The sequence below is a fragment of the Chelonoidis abingdonii genome, chromosome 24 (assembly GCF_003597395.2).
Source record: "Chelonoidis abingdonii isolate Lonesome George chromosome 24, CheloAbing_2.0, whole genome shotgun sequence".
Classification (NCBI taxonomy): domain Eukaryota; kingdom Metazoa; phylum Chordata; order Testudines; family Testudinidae; genus Chelonoidis; species Chelonoidis abingdonii.
Window position 1 is genome coordinate 21,749,416 of NC_133792.1, and position 20,294 is coordinate 21,769,709.

Sequence of the window (20,294 nt, forward strand, 5' to 3'; positions counted from 1 at the left end):
GTTATTTCCCTTTGTTGTGGGACTCAGGGCATCTGAGTCTTGGGGTCCCCCAGGGAAGGTTTTGGGGAGACCAGAGTGAGGCAGGCACTGGAATTCCTGTCTGGTGGCAGTGATATCAGATCTAAGCTGGTAATTAAGCTTGGAGGGTTCATGCAGGCACCCACATTTTGGACGCTAAGGTTCAGAACTGGGACTTATGCTTACAACAGAAGTACACAAAGATACCGTGATTACTACAGGCAAATGCTGGCGGGGATGGTTTTAATGGTGCGCATTGTATGCTCTTTGTTGGCATACCACTAATTATTTCTCTGGGGAAATGTTTTATTTAGAGACATTTGTGCTCACCTGTATTTTCTTTCTCCTCTTTCATTGCCACTAGGGATCTTCACATGAGAACAGGATCTTTGCTGCTTGAAGTGTGGTTCTATTCTGAAAAGGGATGGTCTAAAAACGGCATTCTCATATGTGTTTTCAGAGTGTTGTTTGTTGCCTCATGGAGATAAAAGTACAGTAAGTTTCTACTATCTCTTACTCCTGTTAGTACTGCAGAGCTAGAGGAAAGAAGGCAGGGTTCTGATCTACCTGGCATCTCATCAGTAGTAATTAACTAAGTCTCATTCCGCAGGGCCAAGTTCTGTTCTCATTTCCATCCATGCAGCTACACAGACTTCAAGTTCTGCCCTCAGCTCTAATGAAGACCAAATGGGATTGTATGGTTGGAACTCAGGTTCCAACATTCTCTGCCAGAATTGGTGGTGAATGAGAGAGAAGGTTAAGAGCCTTTGACACTCAGATCCCAGGTTGAGTTTGTGGACTTTCAGGTAGAACAGTCAGTCATATGTTTTGGTTACTGACTGGGCACATTTAGTCCAGAGTCCTGGAAAGGAGATAAACAGGGTACCTGAGGATGCCATTTTAATTTGTTTTCAGATTAGCAGTGCCCTTTGATTTCTGCTACTGATGATACTCTGCCTTGCATTAGCACAACTGAACTGTTTGTCCTGCTTTCTGCTGTGGTGTCATATATCGTGACTCCATGGAGGGCTCCTTTCCATGTTGGCGTTCTTCCACCTCCTGCTTTTTTTTAAATAGCACCTTCAAATAAATAAATAGAAGTTACACTTCCTAATACCGTTAAAGCCCTGATTGTTGAAATAGAAAGTAGGACAAATGTTTTCTTATGTTGAGATGATGCTCTCTGTTTTAAGCACCAGAGGATGTAAGGCAGATCGTGAGTGACTAGGAGCCTAGTCAGGCAAGGCAATCCCGTTGTGACTTGGAAAGTGGAAATGCTACTGTCTTAGTGACCAGGAGTGGGGGATGTTGCCCTCTAGTGGTTGGCTCACAGTGAAAATAAGAGACCTGCTATTACTCCTAGCTCAAGAGAAAGAGCTGTGTGTTTTGGGGAGCTGAAGGTCCAAAGTGATAGTCCTAGCTTCCTGTGTATGTTATGCCTGTTTGAAACAGATGGATTTTTCCAAAAACAGGAGGCAACTGACAATGGATGATCTGTTGTGGTAGTACCTGAAGCCACCCTCTGTATATCTCTCTATAAACCCTCCACCAAACCCCAAATTGTCATTTATCTGTGTAATCAGAGTTCCATTGCTGTAGGAGTAATGATCCATGTGACAAATAGGATTCTGATTTCAGAAAGGGAAAGAAACTCTAAGAAAACTGTAATTTTGTTGGTGTGAACTTTCTTAGCACAGAAAAAGGTGTATGTGTGAGAAGAACAAATATACAGAAAAGGGGAAATAAATGGCAGCCATTATAAATTTGCTATGAAGTGTAGAAAATTGATAATGGAAACGAGATACATCAGGGAAAAATTCATGGCAGGAAGGGCTAAGGACAAATAAAAAATTTGAAAGTATGTTTAAGGGAAACAGTCTTAGCAATGGTATGGATCCATTACTAGATGGAGACAATGCCTTACAGTGAGAGACTTACGTAGTTCAATTTGTTTAGTTTATCTATAAGAAGATGGAGAGGTGACTTGATTACAATGTACTGGGTAAAAAAGGACTCTTCAACTTAGCAGAGAAAGGCATAAGAAGAATGAATGGCAGGAAGCTGAAGCAAGACAAATTGCATATAAAAATAAGATGCACATTTTTTAACAGTGAGAGTGAATAACCATTGGAACAAACTTAACAGAGAAGTGGTGGGTTTCCCGTCTCTTGAGGTCTTCAGATCAAAACTTGAAGCCAATCTTGCCGTTGTTTTAGCAAATAGAAATTATTAGGACTGTTGATTTTAATTACAGTTAACTTGCACGATTAACTAAAAAAAATGAATTGCGATTTAAAAAATGAATTGTGATTTAATCGCAGTTTTAATCACAGTGTTAAACAATACAGTACCAACTGACGTTTGTTAAATATTTTGGATGTTTTTCTACATTTTTAAATATATTGATGTCAATTACAACACAGAATACAAAGTGTACAGTGCTCACTTTATTATTTATTACAAATATTTGCACTGTAAAAATGGCCAATGGGAGTGCAGAGCCGGTGCTCGGGCGCAGCGTGGTGTTGAAACAGGGAAGCACAAGCTTGCCTCACTGGGCAGCACCGCCGACAGGACTTTTAACGTCCTGTTTGGCGGTGCTGACCAGAACGACAACGCTGTGCCTGACATGTTGTGACCCAGTAACCCAAAGTTTGAAAAACACTGCTCTAAAATTTTACGTTGTTTTTGTTTTTGATGAAGTTATTTTTGTACATAATTCTACGTTCAACTTTTATAATGAAGAGGTTGCACTACAGTACTTGTGTTTTAGGTGAATTGAAAAATGTTTTTTGGTTTGGTTTTTTTTTACAATGCAAATATTTGATAAAAAATAACTATAAAGTGAGGACTACACTTTGTATTCTGTGTTGTAATTGAAATCAATATATTTGAAAATTGTAGAAAACATCAAAAATATTTAAATGAAGGTTATTCTATTGTTTAACAGTGCGATTAATCACAATTCTTTTTTAATCACTTGACCGCCCTAAAAATTAGACTTTTGTCAAACACAAGTAACTGGGCTCAGTACATGGAATAACTGGGTGATATTTGTGGTATAGTAGAGGTCAGACTAGATGATCTAACTGTCTCTGCTGGCCTTAATCTCTGAGTTGCTTGTAACTAGAATGTTCAGTTTTCCATGTAACCTAGACAATTTTTCTAAAGATACTTAGACAAGCACTTTATGAAGCAGAAACACTCCTGGAGCAGGTGCAGAGAGAGGCATAATGGGGCTCTGCTGAGTCACATCCCATCTTCCACAGATTAAGCTAATGCTGTTTCTCAGCTTTTCAATTTTATCCCAAGATCAGACAACATAGGACTGAGGAGCTTTCTGATAGACCCTCCTCTGCATATGTCATAAGTAGATAGGTAAGGTAAGGGTTAATTTTCTTTTACTGTAAAGGGTTTACAAAGGGAACCGAACACCTGACCAGAGGACCAATCAGGAAACCGGACTTTTAAAAGTAAGGGTGGGAACCTCTGGAGGTTTTTGGCTTTGTTCTGTGTCTTTTTTGTTTTCCTCGGCTGTGAGTAAACAAGCTTTTCTTCTAACTCCATCTTCTCTCAAATATTCTACTATCAAGTGTGAGTACAAAGGAACCAAAGTAATCGGCTGTGATGTGCTTTGATTTGTATTTACATGGGTGTTGATTTGCTGGACTGGTTTAATTGGGCTATCTTTTAAATCAGACTGTTTATTCCTATTTTCTTATAAGCCAAGAGCCTGTATTGACATCTTAATGCAGTGATGATATTTTTCTGTATTTTCTTTCTCTTTATATAAAGTTCTTTTTAAAACCTGGTTGAGGTTTTTGGTTTTTCTCTGGTGAGGCTACAGGAAGGAGGGGTGGAAAATCTCTTTATGTTAGCTTTACTAGGTTTGAAGGCATCGCCTCAGGGGGAGGGTGATTACCCTCTTTGTTTTGCCTTCAAGGAGTTAAGTACTGCATCGCCCAGGCTCACCCAGGGAGGGAAGCGGGGGAGCAGATAACGAGGAGACAAGGGGGAGGAACTTGTTTTCCCGTTTGAGATAGGGAGACCCAGGGGTCTGGGTCTTGGGGGTCCTCCCAGGGAAAGTTGGGGAGGCCAGAGAGGGGGTCCCCCCAAGGAATTTGGGGAACCCAGGCTGATAGTAGCCTCAATACTATCTGGTGGCAGCGAAATAAGATCCAAGCTGGGTATAAGCTTGGGGAGGTTCACAGTAAGCACCCAGATTTTGTACGCTAAGGTCCAGATTTGGGACAGACGTTTACCACAGCATAATGGGGGAGAATTCAACTCACAGAATATATATCAATGTACGCAATAGGAGAAGGGATTTGGTACCTACATAGTTATGGGAATCAGTCTATAACTAAAATGGAGCCACCTCTGGGGTGGAATGAGGCAGCTGTTTGAGTGCACAGCTGAACTGCACATAGGTAACTCATGTTAGATACATGCACTGTCCCCAAGTATGTGTATGAGCATATGTAACAATTGAAATATTCCAGTCTCTGGCTGAACATCCTATAAATACTATTTCCTGGTGCATGCATGCTCCTTTTTTCTTTTGTTTGTTTGTTTAATAATTTACTTCAAAAAAAAGAGGGGGTAGTGGGTGGGAGGAGAGAAGTGGTTTCTGGTCTCCTTTTGTTGATGAGGGTCTTCTCATTAAGGAAGAAACTGATTGACTGTGTATGCAAGGGAAACCACTGAAAGCAGCTATAAGCAAAGTGCTGTTAAACACCTGGCGTAAACAAACTCAAAAAACCAGCAAAATATTTGGCTAATTCCTTTCAGTTATTACACTCACCTCCTGTGAGTGCAACTGTAGAAAGAACATTTTCAATCACGTGTGTGTTCTGTTTTAGAAAATTCCATGGAAAAGACTTTAAGTTGTCTCTTGCAGTTGCCGAAGAAGAGTATGAATGCCCTGCTCTGTGGAATTAGCTATTCTCCACCAAGCAAATCAAATCGGATTGTATCCTAAGTGTCCATTATTACATCCTGTTCTCCAGTTTTCCAGAAGTACACTAAAGTTTGTCGTCTGACCTGGCCTAGCTAGCTCTGGGAATTAGAGGTTTGCAGCTATTATTAAAGCTGCATATACTATGTGAGCTTCAAATCTTCATGTTTGGTCTATTGTGCAGATGGATATGAACAGAGATATGTATGTGACCTCATTTATTTCTCTAATGAAGTGCTGTCAATCGAACATCTGTTTCTTTGCCATTTGAAAACTAAATCTGATGAATCCCGCTTGTCAAATATGCATATATTTATTTATTTTACATTTTGCCAGTGCACACCTGCTATAGCAGTAGCAGGACATGACAGCAAAAAATGGGCCAGTAATTAAACCATGCAAAGGTTCCTGTTTCTCTCTTGCTATTACATCAGGTACAAAACAAAGAAACAAACTGCCTGAACCTCTCAGTAGTAAACTTTTCTGAACCAGCTGTTTCAGAGCTGGGGGACACTTACCAGAGACCGATGAGAATCATCGTCTTTGGGTTTTTTTTGCATCTCCAATCTCATTGGGGTCTCCAAGGTGACACCTAAACTCAGCAGAATTGTCCCCGCACAGAGGATCAGTTGTAAAAGCAGACTTTATAACACTTAATGCAAGCACCTTACAAACTGCCTTCTCCTTAATGTGCTGAGTGTCTAGGATCCTGGGGGAGTGGGGGAGGGAGGGAGGGAGCGGGGATGACCCAGTGGCTTTAACAATGAATAAGAGCTAGAGAGAAGTTGAAGTAAGCACTAGCCTGAACTTCCACCTGAAACAAAATCCTGGACCTGTTATAAATTTGAAAAAAATTGATAATTCGCACCTCCCTGTTCTTCCATTATCTGTTTAGTTTTCCACTGGTCTCTGTACTCGCTAGTTGCAGCTCAGGTTGGAAGTGAGTAGCCAAAATACTAAACAATGGTTCATCCTTGAAATCTTGTGAGATTTCAAGCTCAATCAGTCAACTCCAACGGTTGTAATGAATCAGTAGACTTCAGTGTCAGCCATACTGCAGCCCCTAGAGAGCAGTTTTGTCACACATGAGGATGGCTAATATTTCATCCCCCGGCCACTGTGTTACAATGCTTGGCTAATTTATAGATAAAGGCTGGATAAGCATTCAGACTCTGTCACTGTCTGACTAGTGTATATATATATGCCACTACTGCCATATACACTTCTAAAGTGTATGAGACTGCAGCCTTCAGAGGATACAAGCCATGCTACTACTTCAGCTCACAGGGATTCCTTGTCAGCTCCAGTGGAAGACACTTACGTTTTTAGTACCCTGTTCCCGATAGTACATGCATGGAGTAGAGCTGATGACCGTAATGTCTCTGTATGCAGCCACGGATTGTAGCTAGCATAAATGCTCCTTCTTTGTCTTGTCTTGTATTTGTGAACACGTAGTTGTGCTAGTTAAGTGCTTTGAGAAAGCATCACGTTACCAATTTTAAATCTTTACTGAGATGTTAAGAGTGATGGATGAATCTAATTTAAATCTTCCCCAGAGCTGACTTCTTATTCTCCAAACTCCATGTAGCTTGTCTTTATCATCACATAGGAGAGGGCTGATATTTCACTTTACTTTATCGCCCCTTCCAGTTCAACCAGAATATTAGCAGTCTGCCCTGTTTAGACCCCGACCAAGCTTGAATTTCATCTTGTTCTGATGTATTTTTTAAAGCTGTGCTTCATTCCCATTTCAGTGTTACCCTGGGGAAATGGCTTTTGATGATATACTGCTAGGAGAAGCTGAATTTGTTCTCTAGGCACCGCATCAGAGCAAGATAAATATACATATTTTGCTTTGGAGACTGAGAAATAAAGAGTAAAACACCTCTAATCTACATAGCTTAAAAACACGAGGCAGTGTAAAAGCAGAGTTCTTCTCAAGTAGTTGTGGATGTGTATTCTGCTCTAGCTGAATCAGAGTGGAAAGCATCTCTGCAACTGCATCTTGTAGACCAACAGTTACAGAATTGGTAAGTAACCGTTTTGTGTTGTTTTTTTTCATATTGATGGCTGTTGAACCAGTCCAGTTTGCATATTACTTTATTTTTTGGTGTCTCCAACATTCTCTTTCCCTGGTGCAGTTCTGACGCTGGGGACTGGGCTGGGGGCTGTGTCTTTCTCTTACACTCAGATCTGTTTCCCCCATTTTGGGGAAATGAAGCTGTAGGTTTCCGATCTCCTACTGCTTGGCCCTGCCTAAAGTCCCAACTCTGTCTCGTTTCTCTTTTCCCTCTCCTCCTCCTCCTCGCCCCATGGAGTATTCTTCCCTGACACACAGGTATCTGATCTTCCTCGTATTAAATTAAGTTTCAAAACTCACATTGGCTTCAGGTGAGAGTGGAATCTTCCCTCAAATGGCTATCATTAAACACCAGTAAGCGAGGGAGTGCTTCCTCTTGGGCCATCATCCTAGTCGGTATGAGGTCATCACTGGTGCAGCACAGCCATGACTAGGCTGTATTCCCAACCCTGAGTGGCAGTGGGCAGGGAGAGAGATCCTCAGGGGATGGGAAGGACATTGCAACAGGATGTCATGAGTCCCCTTTTTAACCTTAGCATAGCTTAGCTGCTGCTTCAAGTGCTTGCACATGTCCATTCCGTGTTAGGGGTGTGCACACCCCGCATATGCAGTCACCGGAAGTTTTCCCCTCAGTGGTAGCTGTTGGATGAGCTCTAGCACCTCCTGGTGCCACATGCTTATGGTGTGATATAAGGGGACCGGCCAACCCCGGACCCTCTCAGTTCCTTCGTACTGACCTGGAACTACTGCTCCTGCTTTGGCAGGCAATTCCCAGTGGTTCTTGCTGTTTCTCCATCCCTTTCTTTTCCCTTGCAGTAGGAAACCATTTACTAGAGCTACCTACCTCGCCAAGTGGAAATGTTTCTCCATTTGGTCACCCAATCAAGGCCTCTCATCCACTAGGTCACCACTCCGGACTGTGCTAGAGTATCTGCTTCATGTGAAACAGGAAGGCCTAGCTATCTCATCAATTGAAGTGCACCTAGTGGCCAATTCAGCCTTCCACTCTCCAGGGAATGGTCAGTTCCTTTTTTCACAAGAAATGGCCATTTGCTTCCTCAAGGGCTTAGAAAGGCTATACCTACAGATCCTGGAACCCATTTCACCTATGGGACTTCAACCTCTGGAATCATGCCCTCTGCCTTGCTTTTCTGGTAGGGATTACCTAGGCTAGGAGGGTTTCAGAAATCAGTGCCCTTACATCAGGACCCCTCCTGTGGTGTTCTTTAAGGACAAGGTACAACTTCGCCCCACCCTATGTTCTTCCCAAAGGTGGTGTTGCAGTTTCGTAGTAAGCAGGCTATTTTCCTGCCAGTTTTCTTCCCAAAACCACACAAGAATAGGGATAGCGTGACCAGATTTTTGGGTTTTATATAGGCTCCTATTACCCTCCACCCCTTTTCCCAATTTTTCACATTTGCTGTCTGGTCACCCTAAATAGGGAAGAGCAGTGTTTCCACATGCGGGATGTTAGGCATGCCCTAGCTTTCTATATAGAAAGGGTCAAGCTGTTCTGTAAATCCACACAGCTCTTTGTGGCAGTAGCAGATAGGATGAAAGGCCAACCTGTTTCGGCTCAGAGAATTTCATCCCAGATCACTTCCTGAATTCGCACGTGCTATGAGCAGATGGGTGTCACGCCACCTGCCGTTCTACAAGAGTACAAACTTTCTCAGCAGTGTTCCTGGGCAGGTCCCAATCCAGAACATTTGCAGAGTGGTGACCTGGTCGTCAGTGCATACTTTTTCTTCCCACTATGCCATCACCCAACAAACTAGGGATGATGCAGGATTTGGTAGGGGAGTGTTGCAATCCACATGTTCATGAACTCCAAGACCACCTCCTAGGGTATTGCTTGGGAGGCACCGAATGTGGAATGGACATGTGCAAGCACTTGAAGCAGAAAAGAGAGTTATTAACTTCCTGTAACTGTTGTTCTTCGAGATGTATTGCTCATATCCATTCCATGACCCACTACCCCTTTGTTGGAGTTAGCCGGCAAGAAGGAACTGAGAATGTGCGTAGTCAGACAGTCTCCTTATATGGCATCATGAGTGTGTGGCACTAGAGGGTGTTAGAGTAGACTCAGCGGGTACCACTGAAGGAAAAAATTCCAGCAACTGTGCATAGGGTGCGCACACACCTCACATGGAATGGACATGTGCAATGCACCTTGCAGAACAACAGTTACAGAAAGGCATAGGGTGCGCACACACCTCACATGGAATGGACATGTGCAATGCACCTTGCAGAACAACAGTTACAGAAAGGTTAGTAACAGTCTTTGAGAGTGAGAGAGCCTGGCTTTTGTGAAGCTTTTCAGTAATAACATGCCAAATGCAAACTAGAACACAAAACAAATAGGTATCAATAAAATTCTAAGGAACTCCCAAAGCCAATGTGTTTTTATATCCATTCTCTCTCCTAATACAGTGCTGTCTCCTGTTTGCTGATGTCTGCCCCACAGCCACTTGTCCGCCCGCGCTCTGTTGGAATTTTTTGTTGCGTTCTTGCGCTAGCGGTTGCTGTGTTCTTGCGTCAGTTAGCAAAGAAGTTTTAGCTCCCTCTTGTGTGACAGATGAATTATTGCAGTGTCATAGCACCGGTCCCTTTGCCCTCCTTTGGGTGATAGCAGGTATTCGTAGCATTAACACTTGGGTAGGGTGCTGGGCTTCACAAAACCAGGTAGGAATGAACTCGCTGCCAAAATGGGACAGCCAGTGCCCAGCAAAGGAGGAGAAATAAGGCAAGCAGGTCCCAACTGTAGGCTGCCTATAAGAATCTGCATTAGTTGTGAGTGAAAACAGCTCTTCTGCTTGGTGATATTAGAGTAGAGGGGTAGCTAGTTGTCAAGATTACTGAGCAGAAACCTTGCCTACCTCAGCTATGTGACTAGAATTGAGAGACAAATACCAATATCACACCAGCATACGGAGTATTGTATACTACACAGATCTTTCCTTGTCTTCAGCTGGTATCTTGGTACCTCAGATACCAAGGTAAGGGACACCAGCTGAGTACCCAGTCAGATCTGTGAACCTGCCCAAGGCACTAGGTGTGCGGGGCAGTGTTACTTCAGTTCCCTGTAACAATAATTGGCTGAGTGTCCTTATAAGTGAGGCTGTCAGACAATGGCCCGACTTCGTTCTTGTTGTCCTATTGGAATGGTTATGTGAAAGGTGCACTTTTTTAAAAGGCATAGTGCTGCAAAATGCATCATTGATTGTTCTCGTCCTTTCACTATATTTTCAGAACGTGAAAGACTAAACCTCTTGGTGAGGCATTCAGTGAACTGGGAGTGAGATGCCAACTGCAGCATAGAAGAGAGAGACAAGATTATAGGCTCTGAGCTCCTTGTGCTTTACAAAAGGCCATTTTACATCTTACAATGCCCAGAGGGGGGAAAAAGAAATAATTTTATTCTAATATTAAAAAGTGACAGTGAACTTTCTAGGAAAGGCTTTAGTTATCCCTGGGAATATCCATTCTGGATGTTCATTAGCAGCAACTTCAGCTAAATCTAATTTTCAAGGGGAGTCCTTAACTGATCTAAACTACAATGATTTTCAACCATTTTATATAAAAATCGATATTACTGCCCAATTAAGGGTTCAACTTGTAGATCTCTAGGGGGTCGGGCAAGGAAGCTCACCTTGCATCCGTACAGTATTTCTAGTCCTGGAATATCCAGTTTAGAAATCATGATTGAAACAGGCAGATCTTGATAACAGCGTGTTTTGAAATCCTTCATGAGCTCTTAGTTGATTCTTATCCATTAGAGTTAAGACATTTTGTGCGTCTCTGCCTCCCATATGAAATTATTCCCGAATCTTGAAGGAGAGAGTTGACCCAACACATACATACTCATTTCCATCTTCATCCCAGGACATTCTGTCCATTTAAAAACTTCTCATGCGTCTTTCTTCTACTGCCCTAACAACCCTTCTTAGCTAGATCTTTAACATCCATCATACCCCCAGGTTGCACCTCTCATCTGGAGTCATGGGGCCCCTTAAAGCTCTCTGGGAAACCCAGCCCCTCTTCAACTGGTAGATTCTTATTCAGGATCACACCGATACTAGACACATCTTTAAGGGGTCCCTTTCAACCAACAAATGGTTATCTGAGCCACTCTGAATATATCAGTTCTTTCTGCATGTGCTGCCTCCTCTCTCCTGTTGTGGTTGGGTTAAAGAGTCATTGAATGGTGCAGAAATTAGTTGAAGAAAAACATGTGAGTTCATTAAGGTGATGAGATTAATTTAACTGAGTGTAATTAAACAGCATGAACAAGAGACAGGTAATTCCAGTTCCCTCTGGTTTCACAGAAACTCCACCCCTTTAAGTCTACAAAGCAAGTTATGGAGTATCAAAACATTCTGCCAAGGGGACAAAATGATGCATCAGGTGACCATAACAAACTTTCATTGGCTGATCATATCCAAAGGGCAAGAGGGTATTTAACTCTTTCATGAGCATTGCATAGACTGTATTTCCCATGTCCATTTCCAGTCCTAATGGAGTCGAGTAGTTCTTCCGTATTTCCAGATGACCTTCTGGAGTTTTATTATCCTCTAAAGTCTCCATTCCTTAAAGCACTTCAGCATTAGAGTCCTGGCAAAGACATCTCTCCGCTCCCTACCTCATGCTGTGCCTCTCCAGTGAGCATTCCAGTCATATTTCACTTTCTTCCTGTAGAAGATGATGAAGTCATCATCTCTGCATCTCCTCTTATTCCTGACTTGTTCGGAGTGTCATGGCATAGAGGTTGCTAACGAGCACTGTTTCCTTTCTGGTGAGTTGAGAGATTATTCCTATTGCTAACTTTACAGGCGTGCATTCAGATTTTGTGCCTCCCTTTCTCGTTTGAAGTCAGAACAGTTTCATATCAGAAAGTCCAAGCAAGAACTTGCCAGAAGTCTCTGCTTGTCGGTTAGTAATTCCAGTTTTTCCTTTGTTCTCACGGTTTGCCTCTTCCATCAGCTGGCTCCTGGAAACTTGTTCAGCATGAATTATATGGGGCTTTCAGGGAAGTGAACTGAGAATGTTACACTTGAGGAAGTAGCAGTAGTCAGTAAATTTCATTCCTAACAGTGAGAGTAATTCTGATGACCTCTTCTTGGACTAGTTGTGATCTACAGGAACAGGTGATGCTACTGTAAAATAAGACTTGTCAAGTGGAAAGTGAACAGTATTAATATTGGTGCCATGTGTTACGTGTGCTGTTTTGATTTGAGAGTATCTGGGTAATTTGAATTACAGTTAAGTAAGCAGCTGTCTTGAATGGGCTGAGCATGAGCCTGGGACCCCAGAGCTGCTGACACAGTCAGTTCTGCTGCTGACTTCCTGTAAGCCTTGGGGAAATCGCTAACCTGCTGCATGGTTTGTTCTCCATCTGAAAATTGGGGATATAAAAACTGTGATGAGGATTAGTTAACGTTCTAATTCAAACACCAGGGATTAGTTAACAAATCAAATCCATTTGTTACAGTCTAGAAATAATCTTCAGAAGTAGGCATGTGCCTGACGATCCTAAATTAATTAATGTTTATGAAGTGCTAAGTAATTTTTTTTAATTATTATTATATTAATTAGCATCATCCTAATACTGTCAGTAGTAAACTTGGCTTGACAGTAAATGTTCCTACCTCCACTGCTTAAAAAAGTTTCATACACAGGGGAAGCAGATCATTTTCTTTATATATATATTTAATAACCTGGGATAAATGTTTTCCAGACAGTTTTTTATAAATTTTAAGGAAGTTTAGTTTTGTTTTAGATTAGCTTCCCTGACAGTGTTGCAAAGCAAAGCACATCACAGCCTTGTGCTAATGGAGAATGTAGGAGAACCAGAAAGTTTTGTCTATTTATATCTGCCTTAACTATGACGTTATCACTGCTCTATAATTACAGTGGCACATAGCCCCAGTCAAGGCTCAGGCTCTGACCCATAGAGTTGACAGTATAGGTTTATGACCAGATGTCACAGGTGGACTGAGAGGGAGGTGAGGGAGAGGGAGTGTAAGGTGACAGCAAAAGGAGCATGTTTTTGCATAAGATGCAGTAGAAGTGAAACTGATGAGTCAAGTGGTCTAGCTATCACCGTTTGAGGTGAGAAACAAGCAGAAAAAAGAAGGCAGGCCATCAGTGACGAAAAGGAAATTAAATGAATAATCTGAATTAGGGTAGCAACAAAATTCACTTTCGCCCCTGTGATTTTTATCCCTTTTCTGATACATCTAAGGGGTTTTAAGGGAACAGCAATGCTGTTTGTTAGGTCTGACCCAACTTCCCAACAGCAAGTGCAAAAAATCTGCTTGCTGCTCATTCACATGCTTCCCAGCCTCTTTAATCTGGATAGTCCAAGGAAGGTTGGTGAAAACATGAGTAAACATGAAAGCCATTGCTTTCTTTGCTATCCATGTCTGCCCACTGGCATCTCTGCTCTATGATAATGTGGCTTTACCCGTTACACCTAAGGAATCGTCTTTCAGATCCAGTTTGCCTGCGCATATAATCCTCCTTTGTAGACTGTTACTTCAGTGATTTCTCAGGGCATGCGTGTCATAAAGGAGAGATTTGGAGGTTTTAAGTTAATAACATGCTGAACACTTTTGGACAGCCAATAGTGTCCCGAGATACTGTGTGTCTAATCCCCCAAATCACCTCGGATCTAGAGCCAATAAATGGTCAAATGAAGGTATAATCCAAGTATTTCTACGAGCTGAAGGATGATATCCAACTTACATAGAAACTCAGTAGCTGGTGAGGAGCGGGTGGCATTTGATAATACTAAGTACTTCTGTAAATGTCACTAGCTGCCTGTAATAACACACGCCTCTTCCACAGAATCTTTCATTTTAGGACCTAAAACGATTTACAAACTTTAATTAATGAAGCCTCAAAACATTGCTCTGAGATGGGCAAGTAGTAAGCCTATTTCACAGACTGGGAACCTGAGCAACAGAGTGCTTAAAGGTCCAGGGTTACCCCGTGAGTCTGTGACAGAGCTGAGACTAGGACCCAAGAGTCCTCCTTTGTCTTGTGTGCTTCACTCCTACAGAAAGGAATAACAGAACTGCTTCCCCCCCGCCCCCTCACAAGTCAAGTCACTAGTACCCAGGCCATCCCTAAGGGCTATTCCATTTCCAGATAAGCAGACACAGTAGAAGGAACTTTCAGTAGAAGTAACAAGGAGAGAGGTAAAGTCAAAGATGGACTCTGGCCTCCTAGAGCCTGCCTGTCTACCTCTTAGACAGGGAGGCAAATGTAACCATGCACTTTGTATGGACAGGTGCTGGTGACAGTGGCTCATTTATGGGTAGACGGAATATCTCTGCCAAACATCATGGTCTGGGTGGGTAAGAAACACGCAAGCCTTTCCTGATCCATAGCCCTTGGGCTAGCACTGGGGATGGGAGAGGGGAAAGGGGCAAATCCAAATGGTCATTTGTTGCTCCTCTCCATCACATACAATTGGTTTGGCTGTAATCTTCTGACAGTAACAAGGATCCTAATCTGTCAGGGATGGGGGTGATTATCTCCTCCCAACAAAACCCCTCCCTCCCATTGCTGTAATTAGCCTCTTCACTGAGATCCAGGGGGTACCCAACCCTTTGCATTTGCTGTGATACAAACAGTGTTCATACTGCTTCAAAACTGGAAACTTGGCTGCAAACTTGAAATTGGAACTGGAAAATAGTGTGATCCTAACCCATCTGTATGTTTTGGTTCTGGGCTTAGATCAGAAGATGGAAGTGGTTTTGGATTGTATGTGACTGAAATCTTGGGGTAAGATCTTGTGAGAACAGCTCATGAGACTTCAGTGCAAACAAATCTGGCTCCAAACTCTAGTCCTTGTTTCAGCTTACCCCAGATCCAGACACAGTGGTCTTGGCCCATCTCTGATCTGCTTCCTTTGCTCCTCAGACTGTGCGTTTAGAAGATGAAGCAGTCGGGCTATAAAGAAAAAGGGAGACAATTGTGCAGCTTGATCTGAAAAGCCACCATGGTGCAAGTCAAAAGTGTTGTGACACTTACAAAGAGCAACTGGTGCTATCCGTTTGAGCTATAGGCTCTGGGGGTGTTTGGCTCTGCATTGGAATAGCAGCCTGAGGGGGAGAAGAGGGCAAGGGATTTCTTACTGCTGTTTTCAGTTTAGTCGTCCTGCTCTGTCTCCAGCCATGTACATGAGAAGAATCATTAATCTGCCTGTTCATAGTTCTGATCATTAAAAATGCAAATCAGCCTCTTCATTTCCATGTCATCTTGAACCCGCTTTGGAAACCACTATAATCAAGTGGCTTCTTTATGACAATCCAAAAAAGGAGTCTGATCAAAGGAATCATGTAAGAGCTTTCGTGCAAAAGGGGATAACACCGAAAGACTTGATTGCTTCCTTGAGAAGCAAGAGGCAGCATTCTGCAATGACGGCAGATAGCTAATTGGAAGCCTTGGCTACAGGTTCTGAGAGCAGCGAATTAGCTGCTTCTGGGATTTTGGCTGGAGGCGCAGGTTACATGGCCAAAGCTCAGGAGCTGCATATGGGCACCCACGCCAATGGAGATGTCACCCATCAGGCATTTTACCCAATTCAGGAGGGGAAAAACAATCCGTCTCCTTGCAATAGTTTAATATGCGACTCAGCGAGCGCCCACTGGAATTACGGCCGTTAGTCATTTCTCACGGATCCCAGCTGATGGCTGCCTATGGCAAAAGCAAGGAGAGGATCCTTGCTAAGGCTGAGCCCTTGCCAAGACCTGATTGCAGCAAATTGCAGATCACAGGTGTAGTAAAGGCTAAGAATTGGCAAACAAAGCACTTCTAAGTTACACTAGTTATTTTTCAGGCACATTTTTTCAGACATTGAAAAGTATAGGTTGTCTCAGCTTTAAATTTCTTTGCATGCTAATTAGCAAAGCCCTCCCCATAACACAGTATACCCTGTAATTTGCCTTTGCAGCAAGTACTTTTCTTTAAGCTACCTGTTGTTCCCAACCATGGTCTCAGCAATGTCGTCATATTGGTGAGCAGACATGTTGCTTGTTAAGATATTAGAACAATATTCACAAATGTTTAAGCACCATGATTAGTTTCTTTAGTCTATCTAATGTTGGGGGACTGGGGGGGAACTGGTTTTCTGTACCATTCTGAAATTTACTTGTTTTTGCATGGATCCGGTGTTTAGTAAATGCCACAATAGCTTGTTGAGATCCTCTTCTCTTTCAAAAGTGGTGAAGAACTGGGGTTTTCTCCAGGCCAGTAATATTGATTAGCAGAATCACACAAAGGATGTTAAGTGGTTCTGTAACGATAATCGGGCTAATAGATGTTACAAGCCCCCCAAAGGACATGAATAAATCAGAGCCCTGGAGATTCTAGGTCCTAATAAAACAGGAAGTCTGAGCTTCCAGCTTAGCCTCCGCTCCCTTATGCTATTCAGTACCCAATGGACCTTTATTTGAGAGGCACTAGACAATGTCATCTCTGCATGCATCCGACGAAGTGGGTATTCACCCATGAAAGCTCATGCTCCAATACGTCTGTTAGTCTATAAGGTGCCACAGGACTCTGCTGCTTTTACAGATCCAGACTAACACGGCTACCCCTCTGATATCTCTGCAATTGGAGGTGTGACTGTCACCTCGCCCAGGGGCAGCCTGGGAGCTCCCTGCTGTTCCCTGGCAGCTGAAGCACTGAGTAGATTTGAAGAGGAGGCTCTGTCCTGCTAGCGGTACGACACCTGTCTGAGTAGATGTGCAGAAAGAAGGGGAGGCCGTTGTCCATGACGAAGACAGTGGAGTTGGGATGTTTGGGTTCTGTGCTCAGGCTGCCTGTATGATCTCAGGCAGGTCCCTTTTATGCTAGTTTCTTGATCTGTAAAATGGAGCTGATGTGTTGTCTCATGGGTTTCTTGCACGGCTCCACTAATCAGGCTGTCAGAGTGCTGCAAGATCTGCAGGTTAAAGAGAAGGGCAGATTAGGAATCAGCCCCGTCGTGTGGCACTCTGATAATATGGCCACTTCCTTGCATCCCACTGTGCTTTTGGGTTATGGCTCGTGCATTTAACTGAAAATACACATTTTAATACTAACTTGGTGCCCTAATCTGTAGCCTTCCCTCTGAGATTCCCCAAGCGCTTTATAGACACTCATGAATTTAGCCTCATCACTCCCTGCTTCTCCCCTCTCCCTCCTTGCATATTTAAGACATCAGGAGGTTTAGTGAGGCCAAGTAACTTTTCTGTTCCCAGTCACAAAGCAAGTCACTGAAGGAAGTGGGAAGTGCTGATTTTCAGTTCTATACTTTAGCCTGAAGCGCAGGCTTGCTTTCTGCCTTAGGAGTGTCAAAGCTGCATGTGCATGCATCGCTGATTTGTATATAGTTTGTATTTAGCTGCTGTGCATTTCCTTTTGTTCCCATCCTGCAGATGGGTAAATGATGATGGCTCCCTCACAGGACTGTTCTGGAGTTTAATGAACGTAGAGAAGGCACTTCGAGATCCTGAAATGGAAGTTTCTATAGGAAATGCCAATTGTTATAAGCAGAAAAGTCCTGCTGTTTAACTATGCACCTTGGTGACTGAGAGAAATGAGTGGTTAGAATGGGCTTAAGTCAGCTCATTTGCAAGTTTATCTCAAAGAAGAAAGCTGCACCTGAGGTGGCCTGCTTCTGTCCTTCTGCTGCTCTGGCATTGGGTGTGTGTTTTTAATTGTCCTTTGTCTTTTGTGCCCTTTGCAGAGTCCCCCCCAGAGAGGGCTGGGCAGCGGCGCAGCATGCCCAGTGGGGTAATGGAGAAAAATCCCAGCATGGAGCCCACCGCCACAACGCCATTCCGTGTCACGGTAAATGTCTCTCGCCACCTTAATTACCTCTCTGGGGTTTGACCAAGAAGAGAGGGTATCTGTCGCTGTTCATGCTTAGAGATGAGAGGGCCGGGTATGGAAATCTTCGATTGCTTATTTTTACATGAAGATGCAGATGCTAGTAGCTACTATTAGAATACGCAGCTGTAAAGCCCTTCTCAGTAATCTTCTGAGATTTTAATTTAAACCGGAGACTGTCTTTAGATTTGTATGCTGTTTCCTAGTGACTTCTGTGGAAGTGCAGACTCTTGGCCTTGCTTTGAAGATCAGATCTGAGATCTTCATTTCCTCTGTTAGAATTTGCATAAAGGTATTTGTTACTGCTCCCCTCCTTGCCCCAACTGAGTCAGCTCTTCTCCATAACACTCAGTACGTTTCTTTTTTGTATGTGTTCTAAACAGATTGCATTATGTTCTGCCTACAGGATGGGCTTTCTGAAAGAATAATATAAAAGCCCAATAATTACATGGGTCAGAAACACACTCTGTTGACAAATAGGAGGAACAACAGTGGAAGCAAAATAAACTTTTAAAACTAGGCTGTAATGATTCAAGAGAAGCTATTTTTTTTTTTTTTAAGTATCCTCCTCCTGGCCCCATCTGTAGCTAATGAAATGGTGTATGTTGGCGAGTGCAGGATTCATAATCAATTGAGGGCACCAAGATCTTCAGAGTAACCTTCAATAGCAGTAATTTACGAGGAAAATCTCTTGGCAGCTCTCTGCAGAAGGTGTAAGCTTAAAGTGTAACTAGCTAGAGACTGATGCACCAGATCTGTGCACTGTCCGAGGCACTTCAAGGAGCACACTTTCAGGAGTGGGGTGTGTATTGTGCCCAGATAATAAAGCAGCACACAGGCCTGTACTCTCGGAGCTGACTTGCACAGTATGTTTATGCATTTTCGCTGTGCCCCCACACATACTCAGATTGTATGCGGGGGAAGGACATGGTTAGCCCAGATATGCAGGGCCAGAATTTCAAAGGAAATACAATGGGTACAATCTCAAAAATGCGAGCACACCCAGCTCACCTTCAGAAATCCCCGCTGATTCATAGCAATTATGTTTGAGAATTCCTGGAGGAGAGGTGAGGTCCTAGAGGACTGGAGAAGGATAAACATAGTACCTCCCTTTAAGAAGGGGAAGAAAGGGGACCCAGAGAATTATAGACTAATCAATCTAACTTCAATATCTGGAAAGATACTGGAACAAACTATGAAACAATCAGTTTGTAAGCACCAAGAGGATAATAAGGTTAAAAAGAGTAGCCAGCATGGATTTGTGAAGAACAAATCATGCCAACCCAACATAATTTCGTTTGACAGGTTCCTGGCCAAGTGAATGGTGGGAAGCAGTAGATGTGAAATACCTTGATTTTTAGTCAGGCTTTTGACACATTCCCACATGACATTCTCATAAGCAAACTAGGGAAATGTGGTCTGGGTGAAACTACTATAAGATTGGGGGCACAACTGAGTGAAAGACCTTACTCAGGATAGTTACCAATGATTTGCTGTCAAACTGGGATGGCATAACTAGTGGATTTTGCAGGTGTCAATCCTGGGTCTAGTACTATTCAATATAATGGAATGGAGAGTATGCTTGTAAAAAAATTTAGATGATGCTTAGCTGGGAGGAGTTGCAAGCACTTTGGAGGAGAAAATTAGAACTGAAAATTACCTTGACAAATTAGGGAATTGGTCTGAACTTAACAAGATGAAAGTCAATAAAGACAAATACAAAGTACTTCACTTTCGAAGGCAAAAATCAAATGTACAACTACAAAATGGGGTATAGGTGGTCAGGTGATCATACTGCTGCAAAGGATCTGGTGTTTATAGTGGATCACAAATTGAATGAGTCAACAATGTGACGCAGTTGTAAAAATGGTCAATATCTTGCTGGGGTATATTAACAAGTGTGTCATATGTAAGACACAGGAGATAATTGTCCCACTCTGTGACACAGGTTGAGCCTCTGCTGGAACACTGTGTCCAATTCTGGCACCACACGTTAGGAAAGATGTGGATAACTTTTGTTGCTCTCCTCTGGATTCTCCAGTTGATCAGAAGTTTAGAAAACCTGACCTCTGAGAAAAGGTTTAAAATATGGGGAAGTTTAGTCTTGAGAAAAGAAGACTGAGGGGATCCTGATGATACTCTTCCAATATGTTACAGAGTGTTGTAAAGAGGATGCCCTTCAATTGTTCTCCATGTGCAGTGAAGGTAGGCTTAACCTGCAATAGTGGAGATTTAGGTTAGATATTAGGAAAAGCTTTCCAATTCTAAAGCTAGTTAAGCTCAGGAATAGGCTTCTAAGGAAAGTTACGGAATCTCCATCATTGGAGGCTTTGAAGAACAGCTTAGAAAAACACC

The 20,294-nt window shown here is 42.8% G+C and overlaps 1 protein-coding gene across 7 annotated transcripts in view; it reads left to right on the forward strand.

Annotated features, from left to right (window-relative positions):
* Positions 1–20,294, forward strand: part of DAB2IP (DAB2 interacting protein) — a 344,050-nt gene that overhangs the window by 101,283 nt on the left and 222,473 nt on the right. For all 7 annotated transcript variants that reach the window (XR_004371910.2, XM_032767534.2, XM_032767539.2 and 4 more), the window contains exon 2: positions 17,797–17,900. Coding sequence is in view for 6 of the 7 variants with exons in the window: in XM_032767534.2 (XP_032623425.1) it covers positions 17,797–17,900 (104 nt within the window). In the remaining variant the exon portion in view is untranslated. The remainder of the gene's footprint in view (positions 1–17,796; positions 17,901–20,294) is intronic.